At 49.4% G+C, this 17,628-nt stretch overlaps 1 protein-coding gene across 1 annotated transcript; it reads right to left on the bottom strand.

Moving 5' to 3' along the window:
* Window positions 1–823: 823 nt before the first annotated feature.
* LOC131195105 (BPTI/Kunitz domain-containing protein-like) lies at window positions 824–12,362 on the bottom strand. The gene is made up of 4 exons (XM_058176733.1): window positions 12,275–12,362; window positions 4,528–4,695; window positions 2,925–3,092; window positions 824–834 (listed from the first exon to the last, which is right to left on the bottom strand). The coding sequence occupies exons 1-4, from the start codon at window positions 12,360–12,362 to the stop codon at window positions 824–826; spliced, it is 435 nt and encodes a 144-aa protein (XP_058032716.1).
* Between the last annotated feature and the right edge of the window lie 5,266 nt (window positions 12,363–17,628).

Here is a 17,628-nt window from a genome sequence, read left to right as displayed (position 1 = left end):
CCAGTCCCTTGCGTGGCCCTTTTGATGCCCTCTGTGGCTCTGAGACCCCTTCGCCCCCCTTCTAAGCCATTAATAAGACAAGGGGCCCCCAGGATGCCCCCCCCTTGATCTAGAACCACCAAAGATGGCTTTTTTGAGCCAGCTTCTCCCCTCTTAATCCTTGGCCATCCTGGTCTAATTGGAAGGTTGGGGGCTCCTGGGCCAGTGCGTCCCACAGCTGGAGAAATTTGGATTAAAATTTGTGGCTTTGTCTGTTGCTCTGGTTAATTTATGATCCAGTGTGTATCCGGTTTGCAGGAGGTGTGAGAATCCAGGGGCTGGATATGAAAGGGAGGCATTAAGGTGGCAAAACAGGTGATGGGCTGCTGTATGGAGAGGGGGAGACAGTCCAGAAGGCCCCCCCTCCCCCGTGTCTATTCTTTCTCCTTGGGTGGGTAAGACTGGCACATGCTCCTCTGTAGGCCTGGCAAGGAGGAGAGAGAGCAGCCAGATGGGCACCCAGCAAAGCTGTGCCAGATGTCCACTGGGTACATTTATTTATCTATTTATTTGTTCAATTTCTACAGGCGCATGAAGGCCACCATAAACGTGCCTGGCATATCCAGCAAATTCCGAGCCTTTGCCCCCTTTCCCTTGCCAGGAAATATACTCCCACGAAAGACACAGACAGCATCTGGGACCACCGTCTTCTTTGGACAATCATTTATTCCAGAACTCCCTCCCTTTGAAAGGCGCTTGGAGGCTTTGTGCGCCTGGTCTCGTCCTGAACCGGCCTCTCTGTTCCTTCAGCGCAAAGCAGGCCGAGCTTCCATCCATGGAGCCCTTAGGAAGGACCTGGAAGAGGGAAGGGGGCGTCAGGAACGGTCTTCCTTGGGGGAGCTGCAGGAGGGGGGCTTCCTGGCTCTCCCTCCAGAAGCACTGGAGCCCCCCCCTTCCCAGGCTGAGAACCAGAAAGACCCCCCTTCCCTGTTGTGTGGGGCTTCTTTGCTCCAGCCTCTGCCTTGGTGACCCCCTCCCCCCCGGCCACTCTAGGCACCTACATTTGGGTGTACTCCAGCCCCCCCCTCCCTGGGGGAAGTGAATTTTCTCTTCTGGGGCAGGCTTAAGGGCGAGTGGAGCCCACCTGGCTTGAGGGTGGAGCAGAGTTTTTTCTGTTCCATAGGATGGACCACTTTGCCAAGAGATCCATGGTCCTCTTTCTCCTGTTATTTATTTATTTATTTATTTATTTATTTATTTATTTATTTATTTATTTATTTATTTATTTATTCATTCATTCATTCATTCATTTATTATTTATTCACATTTTTATACCGCCCTTCTCCGAAGACTCAGGGTGGTGTACAGCAAATAAAACGACAATAATCCAAAAACAATTTAAAATACCGTAACAAGATTAAAAATCTAATTTAACCGCTGTATACTTAAAAATATTAGATAAAAAATTACAAAAGATAAAAACCGCTGTTAAAAAGCCCGCTAAAACCCCCAAATATTAAAATCAATCAATCAGGCCAGCCCCGCTTAGTGAAAAAAGACCAAGCTTGAGCTCGCGTTTAAAGGTCCGAAGACCAAGGACAAGACGGAGTCCCACCGGCAGCTCGTTCCACTAAGCCAGGGCCCCCACAGAGAACCCTCTTCCCCTGGGGGCCGCCAGCCGACATTGGTTGGCCGACAGCACCCTAAGGAGGCCCTCCCTGTGAGAGCGCACTGGACGATGGGAGGTAACTGGCGGCAGCAGGCGGTCCCGTAAATATCCTGGTCCGATGTCATGGAGCGCTTTAAAGGTGATAACCAACACCTTGAAGCGCACCTGGAAGACCACTGGCAACCAGTGCAGCCTGCGCAGGAGAGGTGTCACATGGGAGCTACGAGGAGCTCCCTCAATCCCCCGCGCGGTTGCATTCTGTACCAGTTGGAGCCTCCGGGTGCTCTTCAAGGGGAGCCCCATGTAGAGAGCATTGCAGTAATCCAGGCGGGAAGTGACGAGGGCATGAGTGACTGTGCATAATGAGTCCCGGTCCAAGAAAGGGCGCAATTGGCGGATCAGGCGGACCTGATAAAAAGCTCCCCTGGCGACGGCCGTCAAATGGTCTTCTAAAGACAGCCATGCATCCAGGAGAACGCCTAAATTGCACACCGATTCTCTGGGGGCCAATGATTCACCCCCCACAGTCAGCAATGGAGTAAGCTGACTGTGCCGGGACGCCGGCATCCACAGCCGATGGGTTGAGTCGGAGCCTGTTCATCCCCATCCAGACCCGAACGGCCTCAAGACACCGAGTCATCACATCGACGGCTTCGTTGGGGTGGTTCGGGGTGGAAATGTACAGCTGAGTATTGTCAGCGTACAGCTGACAACTCACTCCGAAACCACGAATGATCTCTCCCAGCGGCTTCATATAAATGTTGAACAGGAGGGGTGAGAGAATCGATCCCTGCGGCACCCCACATGTGAGTTGCCTAGCGGTCGATCTCTGCCCCCCTGTCAACACCATCTGCGAACGGTCGGAGAGGTAGGAGGAGAACCACCGTAAAACGGTGCCTCCCACCCCCTGTTGGCCAGTCGGCTGGATCCCACAGCAGAATCTCGGGGAGTGGGAGGTGGGGGGGGGGCAGGAAAAGGGCTCTGTCAGTGATGCTGCCCGTGGGAGGGGGAGAACTCTCTTTTCTCCCTTCCTCTTCTTTGCACACAGTCCTCAAGGTGTGACTGCAGGACCTCCTGCTCCTTCCTGCAGGGCCCCCCCACCCCCACCCCCATACAGCGCCACCCACCCAGTGGTGGGATTCAGCCAGTTCACACCATTTCGGGAGAACCGGTTGTTAGCATTCTGAGCAGTTTGGTAAACTGGTGGTTGGAAAAAATCATTAGGGCAGAGAACCGGTTGTTAAATTATTTGAATCCCACCATTGCACACACCCACCTCTATGGCGGCATCTCAGCCGGCAGTTCCAACGTGTGCTGAAGTTGTTGAAGTTCCCCCCGCAGCCCCCGAAAGTGAACTTCTTGCAATCTTTGTTCTTTGGGTCATAAAACCAGCGATCTGTTTTGTAATTGCAAGGCCCGTGTTCAGGAGGCAACTGGCAGAAGTCTGGAGAGGGGAGGGAGGCGATAGAGGTTGGCATTAGGTGGGCAACTATACAGATGTTTAAAAGGGAGGGAGGGAGGATGGAAGGAAGGAAAGAAGGAAGGAGGGAGGGAGGGAGGAAGGAATCAGAGACCCAGAAGACTGGGCCCCTGGCAGTCCCCCCCATCAGGGGAACCAGTCTTCCCTCCCCCCACAAACTCCCCCCCATCCTCCCTCAGCTGGATTTGGGCATTTCTGGCTTCCTTTCAGACAGGCGCTCCCTGGAAGTGGTGGTGGTGGTGCAGGCAGGCATGGAGCAGAACTGGGGAGACACCCACCCCTCCCTTCCTGATGGTTTTAGGGTTAGGATTAGATGTGTACAAACACAGCAAAGCTGTCATTTTGGGTATTCATTCCGGACTCTTCTCTTCACCCTCCCAAGTATTACCTTCCTGCCTGCCTGTCTTAGCCCCCCCCCACACTTCAGTGCCCCCCCCACTTCTTGAAAGGAAGCCTTGAGACCAGTGATGGCTAATCTTTTTCCCGTTGTGTGCACACGCAACAGCACGCACATGTGCCAGCACCCATAATGCAATATGCACCCCCTGCGCATTCGCAGGACCGCCCTGCTCCCTCGCACATGCACGTGACCCCCGCCCCCCCTGCACATACGCACGCAAGCCCCACACCGCCTGTTTTTGGCCTACCAGGCCTCCCTTCAGCCTCCTGGTCTCAAAAATGGGCTGTGGGGGGGCACGCCACTCCCCCCATCCTCCGCCCCCACCCCCCATGCATGTGTGCATGCCCCCTGCGCATCCTGAAAATCAGCTGGCTGGTGGGAGGAGCGCATGCGCATGCATGGTAGAGCTGAGCCAGGTGACAGCTCGTGTGCCTGCAGAGAGGGCTCTGTGTGCCAGCTGTGGCACGTGTGCAATAGGTTCGCCATCATGGCTCTAGACCAGTGATGTCAAACTCAAGGAGCGCGGGCAGATTCAGCCCATGGGATCCTTAAATCCGGCCCATGGGACCAGCCTGGAAATATCCAAGGAACGGCCTGCGGTGCCTCTGCTGGCAAAAAGGGGGCCGCTTGTGGACCCCACATGACCCATTTTAGGCCTCCCCAGCCTCCTGCAGCCTTCTGCCAGCCAAAAACAGGCCGTGTGGAGGCCTTGACCGGCAGAGCGCTGCTGGAGGCTGGGGATGCCGAAAACGGGCCACTTTGGCGGGCAGGGTGCTGCAGGAGGCATCCATTCCATCCCCCGCCCCCCGCTACCCACTTACCCGGCCCCGCTAGCCTTCAGAGGAGAACTACAATGCTGATCCAACCCTCAAAGAAATCCAGTTTGACCCCCCTGCCCTAGACTGCGCTGCTTGCCAGCAAGGCCCCGGGTTCAGGCCAATGGCCGGTGGAGCCCTGTGCAACCCCCCTGCCCCTCCCTGCCCAACAGCCGGTGCTCACTGCAGGAGACGTGGCATTCCTCGATGGTGTCATAGTTGTTGAGGTTCCCGGGGCACTCAAGGAAATAGAAAGGTTCGCAGCTCATGCTGGTGATGTTGTGGAAAAAACGTTGCTGAGGCACCCCACACCGTTTGGAATAGTCGGGCAAGACTACGCACCGTCTGATGTCTGGCAAGAGAGGAGAGTCGGGAAACTCAAAACTTGGCTCAGTTGTAAGTGCTCTGGGTGTGTGTGGGGGAGGGGATAGAGCAGCCCCCGAATAGAGGCTGGGGAATTCTGGGAGTTGGATCCAAAGTTTCTTAAAGTTGCCCTGGTTGGAGACCCCCACCCTGACAGAATTTCCATCCAGAGCCTGGGGGGCTTCGGGGGCATCTCTTGACACAGGGCGGATCCCTCTGGACCTGGGCTGGTTCTTTTGCTCGTTTTCTTTGCCTTTGTTCCATGGTTACATTTTAACTGAAACTCAGGGAGCCTGAAGCCCTGAGGAAACCTCACAGCAGAATGCTAGGGCCGGAAGGGACCTCGGAGGTCTTCTAGTCCAACCCCCTGCTCAGGCAGGAGACCCTAGACCATTCCAGACAAACGGAGCTCCAATCTCTTCTTCAAAACCTCCAGTGGTGGAGCATCTACAACTTCTGAAGCAGCTCCTTCCATGGATGAATTGTTCAGTTCTCTATTGCTTCTCTCCCTGATGAGTTTCCATCCCTTCTTTCCCATCCTGCCTTCTGCTGCTTTGGAAAAATAAGTGCCCCCTACCCTCTGTTTAGTGGCAGCCCCTCAATTGTCTTCCAGTACAAAACTGTCCCATCCCCTGGATCCTTTGATGGCTGGACCTAACTAGATCCCTCAACCGCTCATCATAGGTTTTAGTCTCCGGATCTTTGATCTCATTGGGCCAAGAGGGGCTCTGGGGAATCTCCCCCTTTGCTTCCGCTCTCCGGGCAGGAAAAGGGAGCAAGACCCCTTCAGGACACAAAACCTCCCATCCAGTTTGTTTTGCAGGGGCTCTGAGGACGAGGTTCATGCAAGAAAAAATAGCCATACATGTGTGCTTGTGTGTGTGGTTAAGAAAAGCAGGGCAAGAATAACTCAGAAATGCAAAAAAACCAAGGTGTAGACTTGGGTTGGGAGCTTCAATTTCAATTTCAATTTCAGACATATTTGTTCATCCGCGCAGGTCTGGCATAGGGTTTTGATTTTAACTGGTTTTAATTTGAGTGGGTTTTATTCTTTTAATCGCATTTTTAACATGGGCCAAATGGAATCAGTTTTTTAAATTGTATTTTATTCTATATTTATTTTGTTTGGTGTTTTTATCTGGCTGTACACCACCCTGAGTCCTTCGGGAGAAAGGCGGTATAAAAGTTTGATTAATAAATAAATAATAAATAAAAAAATAAATGAGATTCAATAGATTCTCCAAACTGAATCAAGTTTCTAAATTGGGATCAAAATTTCCAATCCAAATATATTTTAATTTTTGCTTTGAAGACTTGGTGGTTTAGTCCATGCACAGAAAGAGATGTTAGAACTCAAAGTGGATTTCTAAGTCAGCTCACTCAACATCTCACTGGCTGATCATCTGAATGAAATGGGTGACATGGTCACATCTGGCCCTGATTTGCTCACCCTGAGCTGCAGGTGGGGGGAGGGGGAGATCTCTGGACTGCAAGCCAAACAGAAGCCAGCAATGTCAGACAATCCAAGGAAACCCCTAGAGAAGTACAGACTCTGGCTGGAAAGAAGCCAGGATTCCTTTTCTTTTGGGCTGCTCAGTTCACACCTAGGATGTGTCCCTCAATTCTGTGCCTGAATTTGGGGAAGGACTTTGGCCACCAAGAGGGAAGGAGAAACGGTGCCCGGAGTCGATCAGCATTGAAAGGAGGAGAAATTGGGAGGCTGACTTAGCCTTGGGAAGCAATAAGGATGGAGATTAAGTTGGGGAAAACCTTCAGCATTTTAACAGCTGTTTGACTGACCTGGACACCACTCAGAAGCAGTCAGCTCTCCTTAACTGGAGTGTTTGAAAGTGGGGGGGGAGCATCTGTTAGGGAGACTCCTGCACTCCTTAGAGGGTGGACTAGATGACCTCTCAGAGCATATAAATAATAAATAAACATAATAAACATAATAAATAACATAATAAAGTTCTCTAATTCTGATAGCCGAGCCTGTAAAGATGAAGTGAGGAAAGCTAAGGCTCACAATGAACAAAGACTTGCGACAAAAATAAAAAATAATAAAAAAAGCTTCTTCCAACATGTTAAAAACAAGAAAAAAGTCAAGGAAATAATTGGCCCATTGCTGGGAGAAAGTGGCAAGAAGGTGACAAGCAACAGGGAGAAAGCGGAACTACTTATTTATTTATTTATTTATTTATTTATTTATTTATTAATCGTATTTGTATACCGCCCTATCTCCCGAAGGACTCAGGGCGGTTAACAGGCAAATAAAAACACATAAATACAGAATAAAATAACAATTAAAAAACTTATTCTAAAAAGCCGAATATTTAAAACAATATAAAAAATAAAACCCATTTAAAACCCATAAATTTAAAATCTAATCCAGTCCTGCGCAAATGAATAAGTGTGTTTTAAGCTCGCGACGGAAGGTCCGGAGGTCCGGAAGTTGACGAAGTCCCGGGGGTAGTTCGTTCCAGAGGGTGGGAGCCCCCACAGAGAAGGCCCTTCCCCTGGGTGTCGCCAGACGACACTGCCTCGCTGACGGCACCCTGAGGAGTCCCTCTCTGTGAGAGCGCACGGGTCGATGAGAGGTATTCGGTAGCAGCAGGCGGTCCCGTAAGTAACCCGGCCCAATGCCATGGAGCGCTTTAAAGGTGGTTACCAAAACCTTGAAGCGCACCCGGAAGGCCACAGGTAGCCAGTGCAGTCTGCGCAGGATAGGTGTCATGCGGGAGCCACGAGGGGCTCCCTCTATCACCCGCGCAGCCGCATTCTGGACTAACTGCAGCCTCCGGATGCCCTTCAAGGGGAGCCCCATGTAGAGAGCATTGCAGTAATCCAGGCGAGACGTCACGAGGGCGTGAGTGACCGTGCATAGGGCATCCCGGTCTAGAAAGGGGCGCAACTGGTGCACCAGGCGAACCTGGTAAAACGCTCTCCTGGAGACGGCCGTCAAATGATCTTCCAGAGACAGCCGTTCATCCAGGAGGACGCCTAAGTTGCGCACCCTCTCCATCGGGGCCAATGACTCGCCTCCAACAGTCAGCCGTGGACTCAGCTGACTGTACCGGGATGCCGGCATCCACAGCCACTCTGTCTTGGAGGGATTGAGTTTGAGCCTGTTTCTCCCCATCCAGACCCGTACGGCTTCCAGACACCGGGACAGCACTTCGATAGCTTCATTGGGGTGGCCCGGTGTGGAAAAGTACAGCTGGGTGTCATCCGCGTACAGCTGGTACCTCACACCGAAGCCACTGATGATCTCACCCAGCGGCTTCATATAGATGTTGAACAGAAGGGGCGAGAGGATCGATCCCTGCGGCACCCCACAAGTGAGGCGCCTCGGGGCCGACCTCTGCCCCCCTGTCAACACCGTCTGCGACTGATCGGAGAGATAGGAGGAGAACCACCGATAAACGGTGCCTCCCACTCCCAATCCCTCCAACTGGCGCAGCAGGATACCATGGTCGATGGTATCGAAAGCCGCTGAGAGGTCTAATAGGACCAGGGCAGAGGAACAACCCCTATCCCTGGCCCTCCAGAGATCATCCACCAACGCGACCAAAGCCGTCTCCGTGCTGTAACCGGGCCGGAAACCGGACTGGAACGGGTCTAGATAGACAGTTTCATCCAGGTGTAAGGGAAACTGATATGCCACCATATTTCTACAACCTTCGCCATGAGCGGGTTGGAGACCGGACGATAATTACCTAAAACAGCCGGGTCCAGGAAGGCTTCTTGAGGAGGGGCCTCACCACCGCCTCTTTCAAGGCGGCGGAAAGACACCTCCACCAAAGAAGCAGTCGTAATCGCCTGGAGCCAGCCTCGTGTCACCTCCTGAGTGGCCAGCACCAGCCAGGAGGGGCACGGGTCCAGTAAACACGTGGTGGCATTCAACCTACCCAACAACCTGTCCATGTCCTCGGGAGCCACAGGGTCAAACTCATCCCAAACAATGTCACCAAGACCACCCTCGGACGTCTCACCTGAGTCACCGCAATTTTGGTCCAACCCGTCCCGAAGCTGAACGATTTTATCGTATAGATAACCGTTAAACTCCTCAGCACGTCCCTGCAATGGGTCATCCCGCTCCCCCTGGTGAAGGAGGGAACGAGTCACCCGAAACAGGGCGGCTGGGCGGTTATCTGCCGACGCAATGAGGGAGGAGGCGTAGCAACGCCTCGCTTCCCTCAATGCCACTAGGTAAGCCCTATTATAGGACTTCACTAGTGTCCGATCAGCCTCTGAACGGCTAGACCTCCAAGAACTCTCTAGGCGTCTTCTCCGGCGCTTCATCCCCCTCAGCTCCTCGGAGAACCAAGGAGCCGGTTGGGACCTGCGCCGGGTCAGAGGCCGCAAAGGCACGACACGGTCTAAGGCCCCCGCCGCTTAACTCATTTTTTTGCATCTGTCTTTACACAAAAGGAAAAAACAATCCAACCTATCAAAAACAGCACCACAAAGAACAGATTAGGAACACAAGTTAAAATAGGGAAGAAAATGGTAAGTGAACACCTGTCTATTCTAGACAAGTTCAAATCACCAGGACCGGATGGATTACACTCCAAGGTTCTGAAGGAACTGGCAGATGAGATCTCAGAACCACTGAACTATATCTTTCAAAGATCCTGGAGCACAGGGGAACTGCCAGAGGACTGGAAAAGAGCTGATGTAGTTCCCATCTTCAAAAAAGGGGGGAAAAAAACAGATCCAGGAAACTACAGATCTATCAACCTGACCTCAATACCAGGGAAGATTCTGGAAAAGATAATCAAGCTACAAATCACCGAACACCTAGAAGCAAACAAAGTAATAACCAAAAGCCAACATGGGTTTGTCAAAAACAGATCACGCCAGACTAATCTTATTGCATTCTTTGACAAGGTGACAAAATTAGTGGACCAGAGGCTGTCGATATAATTTACTTGGACTTAAGTAAAACATTTAATAATGTAGACCATAACCTACTACTAGATAAAGTAGAAAAATGTGGGTTAGACAGTATCACCACCAGATGGATTTGTAACTGGCTGACCAACCACACTCAACATGTAGTCCTCAAGGAAACTACATCTACATGGAGGGACGTATGCAGTAGAGTACCCTAAGGCTCTGTTTTAGGCCCAGTACTCTTCAACATCTTCATCAATGACTTGGATGAGGGGATAGATGGGGAACTCATCAAATTTGCAGATGACACCAAGTTAGCAGGAATAACCAACACTCCAGAAAATAGGCTCAAGATACAAAAGGATCTTGACAGATTTGAACATTGGGCGCTATCTAACAAAGGGAAATTCAACAGTGAAAAAAATAAGGTTCTACATTTAGGCAAAAAAACAAAATGCACCGGTACCGTATATGTGGTACCTTGCTCAATAGTAGTAATTGTGAGAGATATCTTGGAGTCCTAGTGAACAACCATTTAGATATGTGCCATCCATGTGCAGCAACTGCCAAAAAAGCCAACACAGTTCTGGGTTGCATAAACAGAGGGATAGAATCAAGATCATGTGAGGTGTTAATACAACTTTATAATGCCTTGGTAAGGCCACACTTGGAATACTGCATTCAGTTTTGGTCGCCACAATATAAAAAAGATGCTGAGACTCTAGAAAGAGTGCAGAGAAGAGCAACAAAGATGATTAGGGGACTGGAGGCTAAAACATATGAAGAACGGTTGCAGGAACTGGGTATGTCTAATTTAATGAAAAGAAGGACTGGGGAGACATGATAGCAGTCTTCCAATATATCAGGGGTTGCCACAAAGAAGAGGGAGTCGGGTTGTTCTCCAAAGCACCTGAGGGTAGAAGAAGAAGCAATGGGTGGAAACTAATCAAGGAGAGAAGCAACTTAGAACTAAGGAGAAATTTCCTGACAGTTAGAACAATTAACCAGTAGAACAACGTGCCTGCAGAAGTTGTGAATGCTCCAACACTGGAAATTTTTAAGAAAACATTTGCTAGACCAATTCTAGAATACAGCTCGCCTGTTTGGAACCCTCACCACATCTCTGACATCAATACAATTGAACGTGTCCAGAAATATTTTACAAGAAGAGTTCTCCATTCCTCTGGAAACAATAGAATACCTTATCCCACCAGACTTGAAATCCTAGGCTTAGAAAACTTGGAACTCCGTCGCCTTCGACAAGACCTAAGTTTAACTCACAGAATCATCTATTGTAATGTCCTTCCGGTCAAAGACTACTTCAGCTTTAATTGCAATAATACTAGAGCAACTAATAGATTTAAACTTAATGTCAACCGCTTTAATCTAGATTGCAGAAAATATGACTTCTGTAACAGATTCATCAGTGCTTGGAATACTTTACTTGACTCTGTGGTCTCTTCTCATAATCCTAAAAGCTTTAACCAAAAACTTTCTACTATTGACCTCACCCCATTCCTAAGAGGACCATAAGGGGCATGCATAAGTGCACAAACGTGCCTACCGTTCCTGTCCTATTGTTTTTCTTTTCTTCTTCCTATATATATATATGCTTATACCTCCTTATATTTACTCATATAAATGTTTATATACTATATAATCTTTTTGTATGATACCTACATATATTGTTGTGACAAAATAAATAAATAAATACATAAATAAGTTGGATAACCATTTGTCTGAAGTGGTGTAGGGTTTCCTGCCTGGGCAGGGGGTTGGACTAAAAGACCTCCAAGGTCCCTTCCAACTCTGTTGTAGTAGTAGTAGTAGTTATATTATTATTATTATTATTATTATTATTATTATTATTATTATTATTATTATTATTATTATTATTATTATTATTATTATTATTATTATTCTACCAATATTTGTATCAAGCCTAGTAACTCCCTGATCTGTTCCTCGGTGTTAATGTTAATATAATGTAATCAATACTAGTAATTTTAATTATTAGTATTACAATGTATTTATTTTTCACCTGGTTTTATAATCTATAAGTCGCCCAGAGTCACCTCGTAGGGGAGACGGGAGGTATAGAAATTTAATCAATCAATCAATACAACTTTAAAAGAACCCGCGGGGGGCTGGGATCCCCTTTGGCAGCATTTGCCCAGGGAGGGTGGGGGGAAGGCGGGGACCGGACCCTCCGTTCATCGAAAATTTCTTCGGCACCGGCCCGGTCTCTCACCCCGGGATTTTGCCAGCGGAGCTGATTCCGGACCTTCCCCTCTGCTCGCCTCTTCCCACGACCCCCTTCCATACAGCATCCTGAGTGCATTTACGCCGCTGTGGGCGACGTCCTTGGGAAGCCGGGGCCCCTTCCAAAAGACCGAAGGGCTCCGGGTCGAGGCCGGGATCCCGAAAGAAAGCTCGGCCAGCAGAGGCTCATTCCCCCTCGCTCCCCCTTCTCCCGTCTAGAGCTTCGCGAAGGACGCAGGACCGCTATTCCCTTGTGCGGGGAAGCCCGGGGAGCAAAACGGTGGGTCGGCTGTGAGGAATGGAGGGGCTTCTCTTGGGCGTTCGGGCTCCGAGCAACCGAAGCATCCCACCGCCCACCCGTCCCGCCTCATACCAGCCCCCCTCCCCGCCCTGACGCTCGCCCCACTTACAGCTGTCGGGCATGGCGTGCAGGGGGCTCCAGAGGGCAAAGGCGACCCCCAAGAGGAGGAGGAGGAGTGGGCTGCGACCGGACCTCATGGCGTTGGCTGGGCGACTGAGCCGCCTCCGACTCCTCTCCGGGGCAAAAAGTGCGGCACCCCCTCATTCTCTCCGCTCCGGAGGGCCGGCCTGGGAAACCCGCTCGCCCCGCCCATCCCGCACCTCCGGATGGCTCCTGCGGGTAAGGTTTCAGGGTCCGGGGGTCCGGCGGGGAAACGTCAGCGGGCGGGGAGGGCGCCGTGGCTTCCCAAAGGCAGGACTTGAACTCGCATCCACTGGTGATTGGCTCAAAGTCTCCCAGCCACTTTGATGGCTAAGGGGAGACTAGAACTCACTATTTCCTAGTGTTTAGTCTGGTTTTTACTTGTAACAATCTTGATCTTTTCTCTCTTCAAATAATGTTTCAGAACTTTATTTCTTTTCATTATTTTTTGTCCCTCACAAAAATTTTCAAACCTTTAACAATCCTTTTTTGTAATTCCAACACCAAAATTTACAAAAATTAAGTGTCCTCTAAATTAGCAATAGCACTTAGACTTGTATACTGCTTTCCAGTACTTTCCAGCCCTCTCTAAGGGGTGTACAGAGTCAGCCTCTAGCCCCCAACAATCTGGGTCCTCGTTTTACCCACCTCGGAAGGACAGAAGGCTGAGTCAACCCTGAGCCTGGTCAGATTCGAACAGCAGAAGTAGCCTGCAGTACTGCACTCTAACCACTGCAAGATTGTGGCTCATTGTAAAGTTTAGCTCCTTTTAGTGCTTTCTAGTCCAATTTTCCAGTTTATCATACTTCCATCTTTAAAAAAAAATCAAAAGCACTTTCCCACAGAATTTTTTTTTATAATTACTTCCAAAATTGTACTTAAAATATATCCCTCACATCTCTAAACCTCCCCCACCCTCACACATACCGGGGTTCCTCCCCACTCCACCCTCAATTTATGGGTTCAGTGGACCGTCTCATCTCCCAAGGAGGCGTCGGAGGCTGCAGTGGGAAGATGCCCAGATCTGTGGGGAGCAAGATGGAAGATCTCCTATAGGAGTAATGGAGTTCTGGACCTCTTCCTCCTGGACCACTTCACAACTCCCAGTTGCAGCCTGGGTGGTCACTAGATAGGGCTCCTCGCCCCCCCCCATTCTGGAGGGCTCAACCTTTGCTTCTGCCCATTTTCAGATTCAGGTTCATTCTCCTCATCAGAAGGATCCTGATTCTATTATCCGAATTCAGTTGGTGTGGAATTCTCTTCTCCCAGGCAAGACAGAAGAGTTTAGTTTTGTGTTTGGTCAACTGTAGAGTTCCAATCAAGATCATCCAGGTCCCTGTTTATGAGCAGATCCAGCCCACTAATTTTATTGAGCACACCACGGCAACTGAGCTCGAACACAACAGAATTTGTACAATTGCTGGGATTTAGACATAAACATGCTGAGGCCGGCTGCTCCAAAAGTCTGGGATACCTCCAGGGCCAAACACAGGGGAATTTCCATGAGCTCTACATGCATACAGGTGTTAACTCATAGAATAATAGAGTTGTGAGGGACCTTGGAGGTCTTCTAATCCAACCCCCTGCTGGAGCAGATGACCCTGTACCAGGGTTACCGACTTTGGAATTTTAAGGCTTGTGGACCTCAGCTCCCATGCTGCCTGGGGAATTCTGGCAGTTGAAGTCCACAAGTCTTTTTTTTTTATTGAAAAAGTTTTAAAAAACAAAAACATTTCCCCCCCTTTTTTCCCCCCTCCCTCCCAGAAAACCCCCCTCCCCGCTTCCGGGGTCAATCACAAGGTATTGTTATACATAAACCAAACATAGAGTAAAATTTTCCCTTCTAATCCACTTAACCTCATCCAAATCTTTTCATCTCCCAACCCCCTCCCCATTACATAAAATAATACTTCCTAATTATTCAAAGGCAATCTGATATTTCTTAATCTGATATCTGTTTTGTAGATAATCAATCCATTTTTTCCATTCAATTAAATATCTTTCCTGCGTATTGTCTTTTAAAAAAGCTGAGATTTTAGCCATCTCAGCCAAATTAATGACTTTCAATATCCATTCTTCTACTGTAGGTACCTCTTCTTTCTTCCAGTATTGTCCAATCAACAGTCTTGCTGCTGTTATTAAATTCAGAATCAATTTAAAAGTCCACAAGTCTTCAGTCCACTCCTTCTCTAGACCATTCCAGACAAATGGCTGCCCAATCTCTTCTTAAAAGCCTCCCGTGATGGAGCACCCAAAAGTGCTTGTTCAGGAGGCAACGGGACTTTCTTCTTTGAAGATGTTTCACTTCTCATCCAAGAAGCTTCTTCAGCTCTGACAGGAATGGAAGGATTTATAATACTTGCAGACAGCTGGTCATTGCATCCTTTTAGAGCCGTGATGGTGAACCTATGGCATGCGTGCCACAAGGCCATTTTTGCTGGTACGCGAGTTGTCACCCTAGGTCAGCTCCACTCCACATGCACACGGACCTCCCACTGGCCAGCTGGTTTTTGGGTCTCTGCCTCACTTGTGGGAGACGTGTGCGCAGGCCCATGCTGCCCCTCCCCTCCCAGGAGTCTCCACGTGGCCCGTTTTGGATGCCAGGTAAGTACAGGGCTCGTGCGGAGGCTCTGGGAGGGTGAAAAACAGGCCTACCAGAAAACTGGTAGCAGGCTGTTTCCGGCCTCTGGAGGCTTCAGGGAGGCCTGCTAGGCCCAAATCGGGGCATGGGGGGGTCATGCACACATGCGCAGGGGGGTGGGGCAGCACTGTGGAGCAGTAGGGGGGCAGAGCAACAGGGCGGAGCAGCACATGCCTGCACACGGGCAGAGAAAGCATGCGCAGGGGCGCATGTAGGGGGGGCATTGCATTATGGGTCTGGGCATGCATGCTTGTGCTATCACACACACACACACACACACACACACTTGGCACCCAAGGAAAAAATGGTTAGCCATCACTGTTTTAAAGGGTCCTTGAAGCCCTTGGAGGTTTATCTGTGTCCTCAGGGTCACCTAAGTGGTGCAAATGGTTCCTATAGTTCCAATTTTTCTTCTTCTGGAAATCCATTCCTGCTCCCACACTCTTCTCAAGGTCTTCATCCCAATTCAAAGAAAAAACAAGAAAGTCCAGTTGCCTCCTGAAAAAGCACCTTTGGGACAACCATGACCTGGATGGCTGAGAATCTCTACAGACTTCCAGTGATGGAGCACCTACAACGTCTGGAGACAAGCCATTCCACTGGTTAATAGATCTCACTGCCAGGAAGTTTCTCCCTAATTCCAGGTTGCTTCTCTCCCTGATCAGTTTCCACCCGTTGCTTCTCGTCCTGCCTTCAGGCGCTTTGGAGAAGAGGGATCCACCATTGCTTAGAGGTCATCAGGCTGAAAAAAATTATCCTTGGGACATGGCTGCCCTTGAGGATGTCCCGTAGACAGTCGTTCTTGTTCATGAAATTATGCAAAAGTTATAGTGGGTCATAGAAATGGCGCACCATGTCTAAGTACCAGCAATTATACAAATTCTGTGGTATTCGAACTCAGTTGCCGTGGTGTGCTTAATAAAATTAGTGGGCTGCATCTGCTCATAAACGGGGCCCTGGGTGATCTTGACGGGAACATTAGAGTTGACCAGGTTTTTTTTTTAATTGTATATTTGTATATTTGGTTCAAGACAAGATTAAAATAGGAAATACAGAAGGGTTGCAGGAATTGAGTTTGGCTGGTCAAGAGCAGGAATGTCAAAATCACGGCCCACGGGCCGGATGCATCATTTGCTGGCCACGCCCACCCCCAATTTAGTGAAGAGAAAAAGTCCCGATATATCACATGACGATGAAGTGACGGCGTGAGTTTGACAGCCCTGGTCTAGAGAATAGAGAGACTAGGGATGGCATGATTGCCGGTTCCAGTATTTGTGGGGCTGCCAAAAAGAAGAGGGAGTCCAGCTATTCTCCAAAGCACCAGAAGGCAGGACAAGAAGCAACGGATGGAAACTAACTAAAGGGAGAAGCAACCTGGAATTGAGGAGAAACTTCCTGACAGTGAGGACAATTCACCAGTGGAACAGAAGTTGCCTCCAAAAGTTTTTTTTTTTTTTTTACATTTATATCCCTCCCTTCTCCGAAGACTCAGGGCGGCTTACATTGTGTAAGGCAATAGTCTCATTCTACTTGTATATTTATATACAAAGTCAACTTATTGCCCCCCCAACAATCTGGGTCCTCATTTTACCTACCTTATAAAGGATGGAAGGCTGAGTCAACCTTGGGCCTGGTGGGACTAGAACCTGCAGTAATTGCAGGCAGCTGTGTTTAATAACAGGCCTCTTACAGCCTGAGCCACACCGCGGCACTTTATAAAGTTGTGGGTGCTCCAACACTGGAGGTCTTCAAGAATGGATCGGACAACCATTTGTCTGGAATGGCATAGGATCTCCTGCTAGAAACAGGGGGTTGGACTAGAAGACCTCTGGCATCTTGACCAGGCTAGCAGGAGGACCATCTTCTCCAACACTGCCCAGCAGCAGGGCCACCATTCTACCAATGGTGGTTCAGAAGGAGAAGAGGTCAAGAGATAATGGGAGTGGGACATCAGAGGTGGGTTTCAGCCTGTTCTGACCAGTTCTTGCAAACTGGTAGTGGAAATTTTGAGTAGTTCGGAGAACTGGTAAATGCCACCTTTGCCTGGCCCCGCCTCCAATCTATTCGCTGCCTCCCAAGTCCCAGCTGATCGGCTAGAAAGGAAAAATCAGGGCTCACTTTTCAGCCGGGAGATTGCTTGACAAAGAAGAAGAAGGAAAAAACGAACAAACAAGACACTGTTGCTTTAAATTGACAAGCGAAGAAGCAACTGCTGGAAGGAGGTTTTCACTTGCAGAAGCAAAGTGACATTCAGCAGTTCGTTTCTGGTCAGCAGAACAACAAACTGGATAAGAGGAGAGATTCTTACATGGTTCTATGTTTTTGAAGTTTTGGGTTTGTGCAACATGGGCTTTGTGTTTCTAAAAAGTTTTGGGAGATTTCCATTGTGAAATATCCTGTCCAGAGGTGGGTTTCAGCAGGTTCTGACCAGTTCTAGAGAACCGGTAGTGGAAATTTTGAGTAGTTCGGAGAACCGGCGAATACCACCTCTGACTGGCCCCTCCCCCATCTATTCTCTGCCTCCCGAGCCCCAGCTGATCGGGAGGAAATGGGGATTTTGCAGTATCCTTCCACGCCCACCAAACCATGCCACGCCCACCAAGCCATACCCACAGAACCAATGTAAATTTTTTTGAAACCCACCACTGAGCTGGATCCCCCCTCCCCCTCCCTCCCCCCAA

The sequence above is a fragment of the Ahaetulla prasina genome, chromosome 3, assembly GCF_028640845.1.
Source record: "Ahaetulla prasina isolate Xishuangbanna chromosome 3, ASM2864084v1, whole genome shotgun sequence".
Classification (NCBI taxonomy): domain Eukaryota; kingdom Metazoa; phylum Chordata; class Lepidosauria; order Squamata; family Colubridae; genus Ahaetulla; species Ahaetulla prasina.
Note: the sequence above shows the minus strand (reverse complement) of the source record. Positions and strands in the feature narration are given on the sequence as shown.